The sequence below is a fragment of the Phoca vitulina genome, unplaced genomic scaffold (assembly GCF_004348235.1).
Source record: "Phoca vitulina isolate PV1807 unplaced genomic scaffold, GSC_HSeal_1.0 scaffold13, whole genome shotgun sequence".
NCBI classification, from domain to species: Eukaryota; Metazoa; Chordata; class Mammalia; order Carnivora; family Phocidae; genus Phoca; species Phoca vitulina.
In genome coordinates this window covers 14,995,767-15,013,489 of record NW_022589716.1, presented here as the reverse complement: position 1 = coordinate 15,013,489, position 17,723 = coordinate 14,995,767, and the positions used below count along the sequence as shown (strand labels likewise).

At 37.3% G+C, this 17,723-nt stretch overlaps 1 protein-coding gene across 37 annotated transcripts in view; it reads right to left on the bottom strand.

The window, feature by feature from the left end:
* The window catches only part of SLMAP (sarcolemma associated protein), a 152,008-nt gene that overhangs the window by 17,177 nt on the left and 117,108 nt on the right, over nt 1-17,723 (bottom strand). For 27 of the 37 annotated variants that reach the window (XM_032411575.1, XM_032411553.1, XM_032411551.1 and 24 more), the window contains 4 exons: nt 14,544-14,624; nt 14,200-14,259; nt 1,133-1,255; nt 8-82 (listed from right to left, as the gene is read on the bottom strand). In XM_032411575.1, the coding sequence (XP_032267466.1) occupies nt 8-82; nt 1,133-1,255; nt 14,200-14,259; nt 14,544-14,624 (339 nt within the window). The remainder of the gene's footprint in view (nt 1-7; nt 83-1,132; nt 1,256-14,199; nt 14,260-14,543; nt 14,625-17,723) is intronic. The other 10 variants (XM_032411569.1, XM_032411579.1, XM_032411585.1 and 7 more) reach the window with 1 other exon arrangement.

The following is a 17,723-nucleotide window of genomic DNA, read 5'->3' as shown; positions in this document are numbered from 1 at the left end:
TCCATACCTTGAAGAACCTGTATTTGTTTACTGGATTCCTCAACTTGATTTCGATAGGCTTTTCTTTCTTCTTCCAAAAGAGCTAAAAATAAAAATAAAATACAGTATATCTAATTTTGTGAGTTAATGGAAGTATTCAGAATTGAGCGGGTGGAAATTTCTAAGAAATTCTCACCTAAAGCTTATTGAAGGAAACAAAAGCTAAGCAGTAAATATTATCAGTATTAGCAGTTAAAAGTTTAAAGATTTTAGGAGCACAAAACAGTAGTAAGTAATCAATCTATTCAATCAAGTAGCAGAGTTTTCTAGACCTTATATCACCAAGATTATATGTGTTATTCTTTACATGAGGAGCATTCTTGATAGTTGTTAATCAGCATTTTGACCTTAAATTTTAAAAACAGACTTAAAACCCTCATGTTTACAGCCAAGTGAGTACTAACTAACAGAAAGTTCCCAGTTCCTCCTGGGGATGTGAATCTTCCTCCTGATCAGGAAGGTTGTCCATCTTAGAGAACAGGAGGACTCCACAGGCCATTTACTTTCTCCTTGTTCTAAGACTTTGTACGGTACCAAGTGACTGCAACTAGGTAGTTACTGTGAATGATATGGAAATGTAAGCTCTAGGGAATAAATATCACCAACTCCACTAGCCTATGACACTATGGATAAGTAAACTACTAGAAAAGAAAGTGGTTGGGAAACTTCAAGATTCTATACCTTTACCTTGCCTGGTTGTTTCCATTTACCGAAGAATACACTATAAAATCACAGGGCATATAAATTTCCGTCATCTTATACTGAGGAGCAACATTAGGTGTAACTAAAACTTAGAAATTGAAATACATTGTTTTTTCCTTTTGTTGTACTTAATATGTAATTAACTGTTAAGATCTTTCACTGGTACAGGTCCTTCTTGATCTTCACTCACATCAACAAGGTGAAGGAAGTAGAGCAACTGTAACTCTCCCCACTATATTGTCTGAAACATATGTTCAGAGAGGGTAAGTGAATGTCCCAAGATCACATAGCTAATAAAGTTGTGGATCTGAACAAGATACTATGCCTCTGGACTCAGTTATGTCACATTGTTTCCGCATCCCCTAAAGAATCAATGTAATCTTGATCTCACCTTGAAGTTCAAAGCATTTTTGTTTACTCGCTCTAGCTAGTTCCTGGGCTTCAATCAATTCCTTGCGAAGATGCTGAATTTCTTGTTTTGCCTCAATTTCTGACTGTGCACCCTGCAAGTCATCTGACAAAAATACGTTTATTTTAAAAGCAAGAGTTAGTATCACACTATAATCTCTGCAACCAAATATTAGCCATCTCTTTCATGTTTAGACATGCATAGTTAAAGAACACAGCACAACTGAGTTAAATAAAATTTAGAAGCAAATTATATTAAGCATTTTAGTCATTTTACCCTGGAGAAAGAACACAAGTACAGCTAAATATATATTAGTAATTCATGGCAATGGTATTATTAAATATATATTAATAAATACTAATTATACATTTCACTCATGTAGAGCTTATGTAAGCCTTGACATTCAGTAAAATGGGCATATGGCATTCTTCTTCATCAATTTTGAAATTGCTTGATATCAAGTTAGAAAAAAATTCACTTGGAACTTAACTGGAAATGGAAAAACAAACACAAACTTTTCTTCAGGAAAAAGTGTTTTAGCGTTATTTCCCCCTTGTGGAGAACAAAATAAAAACCAGGCTGAAATAGACCATGCTCACTTCGTCATCAGTATTTCTCCAACACTAAACACATAACAAATATTTGCTCAATTATTAAATAATGTGACCTAAATAAATTAGATCCAACATTACATCTCAAAAATGCCCCCTCCCCTAATGTCTTTCTTTACTCTCTTGTAACTCCCCTCATCTTTCACTGTATTAATATCTTCTGCTATTGAACACTGCCTGAAATAAATATATCATCAGTTAGGCCATATTCTTCTAGTGCATTCTATTTGACTATTACTTTGGTTTACAAGTAGCTCAGGCATAACAACTTTATTACAAAAGAGCTAAGAGGGGCGCCTGGTTCAGTTGGTAGAGCACGTGACTCTTGATCTTGGGGTTGTAAATTCAAGCCCCATGTTGGGTTATAGAGATTACTTAAAAATAAAATCTTTAAGGGTGCCTAAATGGCACAATCAGTTAAGCGTCCAACTCCTCATTTTGGCTCAGGTCATGATCTCAGGGTTGTGAGACTGAGCCTGTCGCGGGCTCCAGGCTTAGTGAGGAGTTGGCTTGAGATTCTCTCCCTCTCCCCCTCCCCCAACTCATGCTCTCTTTCCCTTTCTCAAATAAATAAAATCTTTTTTTTAAAAAAGATTTTATTTATTTATTCATGAGAGGCATAGAGAGAGAGAGGCAGAGGGAGAAGCAGGCTCCCAAGGAGCAGGGAGCCCGATGCAGAACTCAATCCCAGGACCCTGGGATCATGATCTGAGCAAAAGGCAGATGCTTAACCATCTGAGCCACCCAGGCGCCCTCAAATAAATAAAATCTTAAAAAAAAAATAAAATCTTTAAAAGAAAGAGCTAAGAATAAAATTTCACAATATGATCACAGCAGGTCTTAGATGTTACATACACATATTTTCATACTCAGACTAAATCTAACTTTTTCCTGCAGGAAAAAGTAAATTTGACTCTGGTTTCATTTATTGTAGTCAACCTATCAATTCTTCCTTCAAATGGTCTCTTGGTAAGGGGGGAGGCATGTAAAGAGAGAGAGAGAGAGATTTTCCAGTGGCAGGAGAACTGTCACAGCAACTACAACACTTCTCTTCCAACACCACACATTGGAGTCTGCAAAAGTCCTAGCTGCCCACCTCTGGATTTGTCATTATGTCCTTATTATCAGGAGTATTTAGGAAGTAAGTGTCATGATGCCTACATCTTATTTTCAAGCGGTTTAGCAAAAAAACAAAACATACATACATAACATCCTTCAATAGATAATTTCTTAGTAGTATATTTGTGTTTTTTTAACCTTGGCACTTTTGACATTTGGGGCTGAATAATTCTTTGTTCTGGGGGCTGTCCTGTGGATTCCAGCATGTTTAGAAGTTTCCCTGGTCCCTACCTACTAGATGCCAGCAGCACTCCCTCTGAGTTGTAACAACCAAAATGTTTCCATATATTGCCAAATGTCCCTTTGGGGGTAAAACTGCTCCATGTTGAGAACTACTGTTCCAGGCTAATAATTTGATAACCAAGAAAAAAAAAATCTGTATGTAGACCTCTTTTCCACAGAAGCACTGGTTAGTAGCTCTGAAACTGCTTTTTGTGTATTCTAAAAGTGATCAAATAAATAAATATATTGTAGATAAAGAGAGACAGGTTTCTTACTGTTGGAGAACAGAATTAACTATATGGAAATAGGGAAGACAGAATTAATCCTGTGGTATAGGGTAGGATTAGAGTATGAACTCTAATAGATCTGAACGTATAGACAAATGCAGATGTAGAAATTAAATATAGGTATGTGAGACTCTGTATATAGATACACATATATGTATGGGCATAAGTATATGTGTACATCTATTTCTTAAATGTCTACTGAGTGGGCCTAGAAGTAATAAGCACACCAAATACTCAGATCTTGGTTTCTAAATACTATTCTCCACTAAAAAAGAACTAGAGCTCTTTGGAGAAATTGTTGATTTCAGTGCTAACTAAGGGTGGGAAAGCACAAAATGAATGTAGAACACCTTTTGTGTCAGAAAGTAACAAAGGGCTAAAAGAATGGTTCATGTTGAAAAGATACAAGGGGCTCCCACTGGCCAAATGTGGGAGAATGTGGGCATCAAAATAAATAATGATAGTGAAAGGTTATAATCCACTGAATAACACATAAATCCATGAATTCACAATGATATAGATAAGGAAGGAAAGAAAGAAGGAAGGGAATGAGGGAGGGAGGGCACAAGAAAACCCTTCCTAATGGTAGAAGGCCAGCTAACAAATGTAGAGGGAATGATAGAATTAGGAAATCACTATTTGGCAACTATTATAGTAATAACTGATTCAAGCAAGAATCCTCCATAGATGCTAACACTAGATAAAATTTGAGAAGTAACAGGATATTTATACAGAGTTAACATTACCAGTGACAGAACAATTCAACATCAGTTGCCTCCTGATATGATGTCCAATATTATTACTGAGGGACATTTTACAAAATAACTGTGCTCTTCAAAAATGTCAATATCATGATAAACAAAGAACTGAGAAGCAGTTCCAGATTAAAGGAGACCAAAGACATGTGGACAAGTGAATACACTGTATGACTCAAGATTTTCTTTTATAATGACATTATTTTTCTTTTATAGAAGACATTATTGAGACAACTGACAAGATGGGAATGAGGTCTGTGGATGTGATAATGTAATACATTACTGTTACTTTCCTAACCCTGAGAGTTGTACGGTGGCTATTGAAGAGAAACAGAAAATATACACTTAAGTATTCAGGAGTAAAGGCTATCAGGTCTGCAATTTACTCTCAATGGCTCAGGGAGAGAGAGGAAGGCACATGGAGGAGGGAGAGGGAAATGGATAAATGAAATTCTGTAAAATAGTAACAGCAAATGGAGTGAAAGGTTAACATTTGGAGAATCTAGATGAAGAGTATATGGGATTCTCTGTTCTATTCTTGCAACTTTAAGTCTGAAATTGTATCAAAATAAAAAGTTAAAAGAAAAATTTCTACGTAGGTACACATATAAAGAAAGAAAATATGGCAAAATACTAACGATAGTTGAATCTAGGTGGTAGGCATATATGAGTGTTTTTGGTACTCTTCAAATTTTCTTGTGTTTGAAATTTTTCATAATTAAAAAAGGTCTCCTGAAATTACCAATCCCAATGTCACAATCTTAGAATAAGCCCCAATCATTTCTGTCTAAATTCTTGCCCTTAACCTAGCCTGCCCTTCTGCATTCTATCCTATATTGGAATACTAAAGCAATTCTCTTAACTCAGATCAAGAACTGATCTAAATGAGCACTGGGTGTTACATGCAACTAATGAATTACTGAACACTACATCTGAAACTAATGACGTACTATATACTGGCTAATTGAATTAAAAAAATAATAAAGAACCTATCTTGACTCCCTCTTATGACAGGTGCAGACATCTTTATCTGACTTTTTAAGGTTCTCCATAATCCAGTCATTACTTATTTTCACTAATATTTCACTCACTAATACACTCAATTCCTATTAGTCTCCTTAGTAGCTCTGTAGTAGTCACCAGACTACTTTCCTCATGTATCTTTGCTCAGGCCATCTCCTTTACTCCTCTAAGCCTGCCCATCCTTTAAAGCCCAGGCTGAAGTCTCTGCATCTAACCCCCTGACTGCATCTAACTCCCAGTAGCACACATTGGTCTCTTGCCTGATTTCTAGAGCTTGATAGTCAAACCCAAGCAAACCAGTAAGCTCTTTGCAAGTTCTCTAATTGTTCAATAGCATTTAGCTTTATTTTTAAAAGGAGCATGAACCCATACAGATACACAGAATTTTGGAAGGCTTACTCCTTTCATTTGATGAATGAAGAAACAAAGGTTCAAAGATCTGAAATGGCTTACACATCTGGAAAGTGGTAGAGATAGGACTAGAATTCTCACTCTAGCCCAACTGTCTTCCCCATAAATCATAGTAACTTCTTAGTTATATGATAGAAATTAGCTTTAATTAGCATACTTTCCTAACAACAACTCTTACTTCTTCTCCAGAAATAAGAGAATTCCTATCATTGATTTCTTTTTAGTAACAAATGTTAAAAGCATATATGTTTCACACTTATGTTCCATACTACATGGGACATACTATACTCCATCTAATACAATGCTAGACATACAGTGAGCACTTAACTGATTAATAAACAAGATAACCAAAGATTTGCATCTAAAATGTGTAGATTTAAAAAATAAACATAATAATCACAAATGAATTAATACAATAACTACAGAACTATTTTATTTTGAGGAAGGGGATCCTTTTATAAATGAAGAATCATATATAATCCATCTTTAAGGTCTATGAAAGCAGACAATTCTTCAGCAGAACAATTCCCTTGATCAGTCATGTTATGAAGCAAAACTAATACTTGCTTTTTAAACTAAAAACAATGGAACAGATTTTATGGTAAGTAATTATGCTTCAGGAAACAAAATATAATCTAGGCATTAATAAATTGTGATAACGTAGAGATTTACTATTTGCAAATTAGTTCTTTGTACCACATAATAAAAAGGATCAGCATTTTAATTAGAGCAAATAAGATGCCATAAATCAAATAATGGACACACACAAACTCTACATAGTGTTTGATCATAGAAATGAAGATACTGGCCAAAAATCTTTATAAATTAAATTTAATACACACAATTACTATTCAAACTAATCAAGTAGTTAGTGTGCAGATCCTCTTTTCAGAAAACCAAGTGCTAATTTTTTATCCAAGACCGATGAGCAAATCCTTTTGTGCTAAGGTTGGCACATTGTATTTCATATGGCTATGTGGGAAAATGCATTACTTTACTATGGCTTGGGTCTACTCTCACGGTGCTCACTTTTGTCATGGGAAGGGAATCTCTGTATCAATCTACTTCACAATCTTGGGAAAAGTGTTGTGATGAGTACTGGTGGAAAGTGTTTAGATGAAGGTAAGTAAAAGCCTTTCTGAGCTAAATCCATTTTATTTAGATGTGCAAGTCACACAGAAATAAATGGTTTTTAGGAACCATGATAAGCTGTTAAGATGAACAGAATCTGTTTTATCCTTAACATAAATGCTGTATCCTTACAACTGCCTGGTGTATACAGTCTCGGCCACGGGCCAGCTTTTCTCAGAATAAGGCTAAACTCTTTTTTTTTTTTTTAAGATTTTATTTATTTATTTGACAGAGAGAGACACAGCGAGAGAGGGAACACAAGCAGGGGGAGTGGGAGAGGGAGAAGCAGGCTTCCCACCAAGCAGGGAGCCCGATGCGGGGCTTGATCCCAGGACCCTGAGATCATGACCTGAGCCGAAGGGAGACACTTAATGACTGAGCCACCCAGGTGTCCCCCTACAAGATACCCTAAATTGAATTTCGTGTCATTACTTCCTCAGAAAAGTGACTAGAGGTTTAACTTAAATTCTGACCTTTGCTCTAAACATGGTTGAGATACTCTGAACCATTTGGAAAAGGGCCAAATCAAAGCACTTCTTCCTGTTTTATTTTACACCTGCATGTTTGTTGAAGGTTGATTGTAGCCATGTATGTTACCTCATCAACTAACAGAAGTGATCTGTCTGAGGGCATGTGATGTGATTAGCACTGGGTGTTATATGCAACTGATGAATTACTGAACTCTACATCTGAAATGAATGATGAACTATATGTTGGCTAAATGAATTTAATTTATTATTTTTTTTAAAAAAGAAGTGATCTGTCTGAGGCAGGCTACTACGACCACTCCTCCCTTTGGAAGGTCTGGTAGTTGCAGGCTTGGTTGATGAGAATAACCATCACAGAGGAGAAGGACCATTTTTCCATCATAGGTATATGCAGTCATGTGAGATAGTTCTAGGTGGCACCCTAACTATGAATTTAACTTTGGCAGCAGCCTTTAACTGTCGATTCTCACCCCTTTGCCATTCCTTCTGACCAGCCAGGTTCTTGACAACTGGTTCTTTTGTTGGCTCCTCTATCCACCCCACTGTCCTTTTCTTTCTCCATAAATTCCCCCTGCTATCATTGTTACCCTTATGCACAGAATTCCCAAACATGTTACTGCCTTCTGTCTGACCAAGTCTTACCTTTCATCACATTTGTCCCACACAGTCTGTGCTCCATCACACTTGTGTTCTTGTACACTTCCTCCCTGACAGATGCTATTCCGACTTTAAACATTATTCCTACTTACAAATGTAAGTAGTATTTTAAACAAATGCATGGCTCCCTGATGCTATTCCGACTTTAAACATTATTCCTACTTATAAATGTAAGTAGTATTTTAAAGAAATGCATGGCTCCCTCTCCCTTCTTGGCATACTCTCACTTATCTTTAAACACCCCATTTGGGAATCCATCCTGACTACTGCTCTACCCCATCCCTGCCCCTAGCCAGGAAGTTAGCTGTGCTCTCCAAAGTTTCTACCACACCCATTAAAACACTTAACTACACTATCCACATATCTCCTTTCTCCAGAAGACTGCAGCTTCCTCCTGTGTCTTATCTCTGTATCTCCTGGGTCAGTAAATGTCTTAGAAATAAATGAAAATGACTTTCTAGTCCTACTTTCTGTCCTGCATCTCCAACTGCATCTCTGGTCCCTAGGATGACAATACAAAACTAGCACACCTTTGAATGTGAAAGAAAGTGCTTTTAATAATTGTGCTGGGACAATGGACATAAATGGTTCCAGGCAAACCAGAACCTATGGTCAAGTCACCCTTCCTGTTCAACAGTGTGCCAAACTTAAACCATCACTTTCCCCACCAGGACACCCACTCTTCCAGAAATACGATTTTTGTTAGTAACACTACCATCCTTTCAGTAACTCCATGTCAAAGGCTGGAATTATAGCTAACTTCCATTTATCTCTCATATTCAGTTCCTTAGGCCTATGGATTTGAGATAAGATTACCAAAGGAAAGATGATAAAGAACAGAACAACAGGGACCCAAATTGGATTTTGTTCTTCTGTTTAAACTTCCACAGCAGTCATCTTATTAGCTCAGACTCTCAATGATTACCTAAGCCTCCTAATTGGTTGCCTTACTTCCAGCCTCTACTCATTCCAGTTCATCCGACAAATCACCCCCAAAATCCAGGTCTGACCATATCATTTCTGCACTCAGATGCTACAGAATTCTGCCAAAAGAGTCACCCCAACCTACAAAACACTCAAATGATTATGTGAACAGACTTTCATTATACTTGTCAAACACAACCAATATTATCTAAGCTTGTGGTTAATATTTCCTTTTTCTAAGAATGTATCTCGATCTTCTTATAATCCTACCTACTTAAAAAATCTATCTATATCTAGATGATCTCTAAAAGATAAGAAAAACAAAAAAAATAAATAACTGTAATGCTATGCTATTTTCACATTGCAAATCATGAGCAGTTCCTTAATATCAAGTATCTAGTCAGTATTAAAATTTTCCCACTGTCTTAAACTCTTTTAGAGCTGGATTGTGTGAATGAAGTCCCAAACAAGGTTCACACATTGCATTTAGTTGAAACATCTTTTAAGTCTCTTCTAATTGATAGGTTTCCCCATCCTCCTTCCTTTTTTCTCACAAACCTTGCAATTTACTTTTTTTTTTAAAGATTTTATTTATTTATTTGACAGAGAGATAGAGCAGAAGTAGGCAGAGTGGCAGACAGGGAGAGGGAGAAGCAGGCTCTCTGCTGAGCAGGGAGCCGGATGTGGGGCTCGATCCCAGGACCCCAGGATCATGACCTGAGCAGAAGGCAGCCGCTTAACTGACTGAGCCACCCAGGCACCCCCTCCTGCAATTTACTTTTGTGTGCTCTACAAAATTCTCCGCTTTTTGGATTTTGCTGTTGTATCCCCATCACTTTCATTTAGAATATGTCTCTAGTTCTTTACACATCCTGCAAGTTGGCAGTTGGATCTAGATTCTCAACCAGATTCAGGATTGTTTGTCACTAAATAGGCCGTATGTGGTATGACACACTTTCCGGGTCATCTCAAATGATACTTCTTTCATGAGGCTCAAATTGTCTTTCCTGCCCATCTTCCAAGATAAACAAAAGGAAACATAAAAACTGGACATTCTTTCTCCTTTCTTGAACTCCTCATGGCAACAACCACAAAGCAGCTTACTATCTATACCTCTCCTATCACCAATCTGACTAGAAACTCCTCAAACCCCAAGGAGAGTCTTATCAGAGTTTGAAACCACAGGAGTCCCTGGCACAGTTCCTTAAATAGAGCAAACTTGCATTAGGTACTACTTGGACTGAACTCCAGTTTTCTTTTTTACCTTTTTTGGGGAAATGATTAAGCATATAAAAACCTGTGGTTCAAGCCACATCTTTGATTCTCCTTCAAAAATAGCATTAATTGAACATAACTAATATTTCAGGAAAAAGATACTATTGCTATCATCATTTTATTTATATCTCATGGTGAATATTTAATCTATTTCAGATTCTTTTCCTAATCCTAGATGACTAACATGAAAAGTAGCACACTGTAATTCTAAATAAAGATTGGCTGTTTTTTTTTTTTTAAGATTTTATTTATTTATTGACAGAGAGAGACGCAGTGAGAGAGGGAACACAAGCAGGGGGCAGTGGGAGAGGGAGAAGCAGGCCTCCCGCGGAGCAGGGAGCCCGATGTGGGGCTCGATCCCAGGACCCTGGGATCATGACCTGAGCCGAAGGCAGACGCTTAATGACTGAGCCACCCAGGTGCCCCAAAGATTGGCTGTTTTTTAAAAGGGAAAATAAAATTTAAAAACAGTGGTTCAAGAAGTCAGGCACAGGGTTTAAATGAGGAAAATAAAGGGGCTACTTTCTACAACTCTCAAGGTTAACACCGTGGCGAATAATTGATATTTTTCATTTAAGAGAAAAGTTCTATCAGCCTACTGAACCTAATTATAGAGATTACAATGCATAACCACACACAATCAACCACAACCCAAGTGTTTCTAATAAGTGCCAGTGAATATATTATTTTTAAGAATTTATACAATTCTTACAAAAGAAAAACAGGGCCCCTGAGTGGCTCAGTCAGTTAAGCGTCTGCCTTCGACTCAGGTCATGATCCTGGGGTCCTGGGATCGAACCCCACATCAGGCTCCCTGCTCAGTGGGGAGCCTGCTTCTCCCTCTCCCTCGGCCTCCTCCCCCCTGCTCATGCTCATGCTCTGTCTCTCTCTCAAATAAAATCTTTAAAAAGAAAAACACTAGAAAAACAACCATTTAAGGCTATGGTGACTGTTTCTTGGAGACTCTTCTAAAATATGCCTTTTTTTTTTTTTGAGATTTTATTTATTTCTTTGAGAGAGAGTGAGAGCGAGAGAGATTACAGAGGGAGAAGAAGAGGAGAAGCAGACTCGCTGCTGAGCAGGGAGCCCGATGTGGGGCTCGATCCCAGGACCCCAGGATCATGACCTGAGCTGGAGGTAGATGTATAACCCACTGAACCACCCAGGCGCCCCTGAAATATGCCTGTTTCTAATGGGTGATTTTTCTTTATATCTAATCACTGACTGACTTAACAGCCTGTTCTTAAAATCAAGCTGCAAAATCTTTTTTCTTTTTTTTTTTTTTAAGATTTTATTTATTTATTTGACAGAGACACAGCGAGAGAGGGAACACAAGCAGGGGGAGCGGGAGTGGGAGAAGCAGGCTTCCTGCCAAGCAGGGAGCCCGATGCAGGGCTCAATCCCAGGACCCTGGGATCATGACCTGAGCCGAAGGCAGACGCTTAACGACTGAGCCATCCAGGCGCCCCAAGCTGCAAAATCTTTTAAGGGGTGTTGGTAAAGATACTACTTCACTAACAAAAGTTGCAATCATATAGAAATGTAAGGAAGGTTTTAGGGTTCCATTTTTGTTTTTGTCACCTTAACTTCAAGTAAGGTTAGGAAAACTCTGACCCATTTTCACCAATGGCACCCAAGCAATCACTAGCAGCATCCGTCCATCCACTCTCCTTCCACAGGCACCCCATATTTTCTAGTCTTCTTTCCTCCCACAACTCCCCCTCTCATTCCCTTTTCCTTGAGTCTGACTCCTCAGCCTATAGCATGGGCACTTTTATAGATACGATTTAGCCTTCCTGTGGGACTCAAGGATTAAAAAGTTTTCCCTGGTATCTGTCAGAGTAAACAAACAAATACATTATTAATCGGAAAAGATCCACCACCAACAACTGCTTTTCCCTAAAAGATATAGTAGGAAATATATTTTTTAAACTCCATGATTTTATTTAATTAATGAAAAGCTACTCTTTAACGGATAGGTCTGCTTTTATCAATTACCAACATCATTATTATTAGCAGGGTGTTCATTATGATGCATAACATGTTATGTGCAGTAAGTGATTTACATGCTTTATTTCATTTAATCCTCACAATAGGCCCCAATATGACAAATGAAAAAAAAAAACTGAAGCATAGAGGGGTTAAGCAATTTGCCCAAGGGCAAATTATAAATAAATGGCAGAGCCAGGATTGAACCCAGAGCTCTCTGACTTTTAGCTTCTTGGCTAGAGTGTGTTACTTTCCTTTCCTTTTTTTTTTTTTTTTTTAAGATTTTTATTTATTTGACAGAGAGAGACACAGTGAGAGAGGGAACACAAGCAGGGGGAGTAGGAGAGGGAGAAGCAGGCTTCCTGTGGAGCAGGGAGCCCGATGTGGGGCTCGATCCCGGGACCCTGGGATCATGACCCGAGCCGAGGGCAGACGCTTAACAACTGAGCCACCCAGGCGCCCCATAGAGTGTGTTACTTTCCTAATGCTCTTATGGTTTTATAACTTTGATGTAAGAGGTCTATTATTAATTCATTCAACAAATAACTGAGTTTTACTGAACATCTGGCATTGTGGTAAGCAATGGGATAAAAATAAAATCCAAAACAGACTGACATATAAAATCACAAGGGCACTAATAACAGTTGAATATAATTAACACAAGCATAAATGTTACTTATAAATCAATCTGAACTTGGCTGCTGAGAAGATTTCTGGGAGATTTCTACAGTAAGAAAGACCATAAAAACAGCTAACTTTGAATGACAGGTGCTCATTACTCATTCACCTCCCCTCTTGTTTCTCTATGTTCCCACAAAGGCCCAGGGGTTCTGACAGTTTTTCAGCATCAGTAACATTTTAAACAGTAACATATTGCATTTCTGAGAAGAATCAGAAATGCTCCAAGATGAGATTTCTGGACTATGCAAACATTAACTTAGACTTACTATTAAAATACTAGAAAAAAAGCATGCCTCATCAACACCAAAAGTCACCTGGGAAGAGTGCAGATCAGTAAGAGTGCTAGAAAAGTGCTGGAAACCATGATCATACTTAAAGACAGGGTGACAATTGTGCTGCCTGGGCCAGTAATGCTCAGTGCTTCCCTTAGTAATGGAATTCAGTCAAAGGTGGCTCAAAGAGCCATGTAAGCTTCAGTTTCCATGGGGAGAAGAGAAGGCCAAGATGCCCAGAGTAAGAACCTCTAAGAGAATCTGGGATTCTCCCCCAATTCCCATCATTGACAAGTAGGCCAGCAGCAGGGTCATGCAGGGTGAAACTAAGGCTTCCTTCTTACATAATCCAAAACCCGGGGTCTGGACTAAGAGATTCCTTAAAAGCCCAGCCAGAAGCATAGGCATCTCTACATAGAGAAACTTCCATAGGTTGTTTTTGCTGATTCCAGACAGTTGCCTGGTGTTATTCCACTGCTAACAACATGTTCAACCACTGGGCTGAACTTTTATGTCAACTTACCTTGTGTACAAAAGGCAACATAAAAGAGACTAAATGCTGACAATCACAAATTTATCAATAAGCCATCCAATGTACTTTATTTTAAAAACACTTCTATAAATGCTGATTTATTTACTACCCATTTCAGTCTCAACAAGTAAATATCAAGTAATAAATGTAGTTCTCATTTAGAAGTGATACAAGTAAAAGTTTATTACATGCACTGCTTATCTTAGCCCCACCTATTTCTAGAAGAGTGTCCTAAGAACTTGGGGATATTTACTGGAGGATGAGGAGGACCAGAAAATGAGGAAATTTACAACTGCTACCATATTACAACAGAATAAACAGGCAGTTCTTTCAAGAATATTAGAATTTTCACTTTTTTCTAATTTATGTTAAAAGTGGTAATGCGCTTCTATCAGAGATTTCAAGGTAAACACAAAAAAAATCACAGCTGCATTTCATGTTCTACCACTTACCAATCTGCCCTTCTATAACCTTGATTGATCCAAATTATTTTACAATTTAAATATTTTTGTTTGAAGCACTGGCACCAACACCAACATTTTAAATTTTAATTCCTGCTACTTTAGAGAACCTGTCAATCTCTTAACTAAATTTAAAACTTCACATTATACATGTGGCAAAGGGTGAATCTGATGTCTTGGCTTAAAATGTCATAAAAACATGTTAAAGTACCTTTTAATAGGGACACTTTAGCAAGAGGTTCATTTAGGTCTTGCTCATCCATTTGAGCGTCTGCAGGGGGCAAAAAAGATAATTACAAACAGTAGTTAGCTCCATCCTCAAGCTATCACTATCAAAATAAACAACTGAAACTTATACAGCTATCGTACCTGGATAGTTGAAAGTAATTTTAACAATATATCCAAGATTCAAGGGAGTTAACTTAGAAAATGGAGACTGTTCCCCCCCCCAAACACAAACTTTGAAATCTCCACCCACATTAACCTGCGTATCTAAACTGCTCAGCCAGTAACAGTAACATCTGTAAGATTTGCAAATATTCGCTTACAACTCACCTGTAGTGTCGTCACTACTTTTTTCCTTGCTTGGACTCAGAGTATCTGACAAATCAGATTCTTTTGCTCTTGCCTGATTTGCTACCAAGAAAAAAATGGAAGTAGAATCTCATTACAACTGTATCAATAAAACTGCTTTAGGCTTTGAGTGCTCTAAATCTACTGATATGCAAAATACTTTTAAAATTAACTGAGGTCACTGAGTCTCTTACTTCTTCACCACTCTAGGCCAAAATGGAATGCTGGTTATTACACGTGGCTCATATTAAATTATAATGTGGATCATGTCTGCTGTGCAGAGGGCTGGGGCTTTTGTCAAGGCTGTCCACTGGCCAACCAGAAACAAAAATGAAGCAAGCTTTGCTAAAGTATTCAGAGAACTGCAACAAATATAGCAAAATTCCAAGACAATGTGGACACTGTATGAAGATGATGCAAGGAAATGGCTCTCTTATATAAAAACATTAGCTAGGTTGCCTTAGCAATAGTTATACTTAGTAATATTTATATTTATATAAAACTCTAAAATCACAACTGTTATAAAAATGACATTTCAAACAAGAAAATCACAACCTTTTTTAACTTAAAAAAATATAACTGTACCTGAACCACATTGAGAAAGACTCAAAAAAAGTTTTGGGATTATTTGCAAGTGGTGCGCTGCCTAGCAGATGAAGACATCCTAGGCCTCGTTTTCAACAAGCTGCTCTCAAATATCCTAACTATTAGCCCAACAATTTATTAAAGATGACTGACAATTAATTAGGCTGTTGATCCTTATCTACAATTGCACACCTGTGTGTATTATGGCATGCATTAGAATAGCATTTACAGAGATGGTCATTTCTCTGACCAAAATCCTACAGCATCTCCCCATTCTCCACAAGGCTCAGCCAAACTTTACATCCCAGGATTTAGCTATAATTTGGTCCCTGAATTAATTCACACATGAGCTCCGTTTCAGTCAGGCTAGCCTCTTTACAGGGCTGAGACATGCTGGCTCACTATGATCTCCAATTCTTTGCTTGAGTTGATAATTCACTAAACTCAATGACCATTCTCTCTACTTGGCCTATTCAATCTGTGAGATACAGCTTAAGCCCCTTCACCTCTAAGGGAGTCTTCATTTCTCCAGCATGCTGCTCCTTTTTATTGTATCTTCTCTGTGTCCTATGATTTTGTAATTAATCATGTTCTATTTTATATCATTCTATGTGTATTTATGTATCTTGTTTCTTTAGATTATAAATTCACTGAGTATATGATTATTTTTTATAATTTATGGCTGTTGTTTGTGTAACACACATCAAAAATTTAAATATGCATATCCACTTCTAGGACTTTTCCAAAGGAAAAACAGACTACATATAGTATATATAAGGATGTTCACTGCAGCATTGTTCATTATGGAATGGAAAATACTCGAGATATATTCCTTACTATTGAGTAAAAATAAAGGTTGTTAAAGAACAGTATGTATAATGTGATCCCATTTAGATTGAAAATAGGTATATATTTAGCTATGAATTTTCAGCTGTGCATATTTACTCAAGTCTGGAAGGATCCACAACAGAGATACCAATTGTCATTTCTGGAGGTGGGGACATGGCAGATATTTACTAACTTCATATTGTCATACATTTTTGAAAATTGTTAATATATATTGTTTTATAACCAACTAAATCAAGAGATATTTTCCATTTTGAAAGTAATCAGAAACGTATCTAAAACCATTAATTAATATTAAAATATATTTAATACAATATTAAAATATAACTTCTTATGGCTATTTCATTAAGAACATCCCTAGAATTTGAAGTAGGTGATAGATTACAAGAAGCCTTTTGCTTCTTTTTTTCACTGCCATTTCTAGTCAAAGGCCAACTGCTGAGAGACACAGAGCTTAGATTAGAAGTGAAGTCACTGACCATGGAGACCCATGGGAATCCAATCTGTGACCTCTGGCGCATTCAGTGTGCTATAATCAGACATTTCTGAATGTTCTAGTTTTAATCACAAAGTTACAGTCTCAAACAAGCCAGGCTAATACATCTAATCTACACATAGATGGAAAAGGAACCATTCTCAGAGAATAAAAAAATGACTCTCTTCTGATTTTAATATTCTTGGCAATTTTATGATCAAGATATTGAGGTAAACCAAGAAGAATATGTTCTCAAAAGGATTCTTCTGGCTTAGGAGGAACTTTTATTTTATATTTAGAGTATTAGCCAGAAAGGTAAAATTAAAGGTGGGACCAAATCTTCCATTAAGATCTTACTAGAATATAAGTACCATGAGGGCAGGGATTTTTGTCTGTTTTGTTGACTGCTATATCCTCATTGCAGAGAACAGTGTACAGTACATAGTACATAGTAGGTGCTCCAAAAAGAGATGTTTGAAGGCAAGAATCTATTTTGAGTAAGAAGACAAGTCAAATCATGGCCTATCATTGTTATGTCCTGAAATTATAACTGTTATATGGAGGCGAACCAAATCTATTCAAGAATGAAACACAGGACACAACAAATGAGAGGTAGAGTATCTCTTCCTTTTCAAAACATCAATTCTTTAGCTATGAAGTGGCACCCAACTTTCTAGTATTAAAAAGTCCTTGGGGCGCCTGGGTGGCTCAGCCGTTAAGCGTTTGCCTTCGGCTCAGGTCATGATCCCAGGGTCCTGGGATAGAGCCCAGCATCGGGCTCCCTGCTATGCGGGAAGCCTGCTTCTCCCTCTCCCACTCCCCCTGCTTGTGTTCCCTCTCTCGCTGTGTCTCTATCAAATAAATAAAATCTTAAAAAAAAAAAAATTAAAAAAAGAAAATCCTTACTGGTTGATTTTCTATGCAGTACTTAATCATTAAGATACATACCAATAATATATAGAAGGAAACAGAAGAATAGCTACCAACATCAATACCAAAACTGTTCCCAAACTGGAAAGTCTAAAACAACGTGAGTATTTTCACTGTATCTCTGAGAACACATAATGATGGATGGGCAAAACAAACATACTGGCCACAGACCACTTCCTACACCAATGGAACCATTAGTTGGAAAGAAAGCAAGAAGGGAAATGAGAATTAACATTTGTCAAATACCAGAATAATGCTTCTTGCTTTATAAAAGCAACATTTCATTAAATTCCCAGGAATTCCCAAGTTAAATATTGTCAATTCCA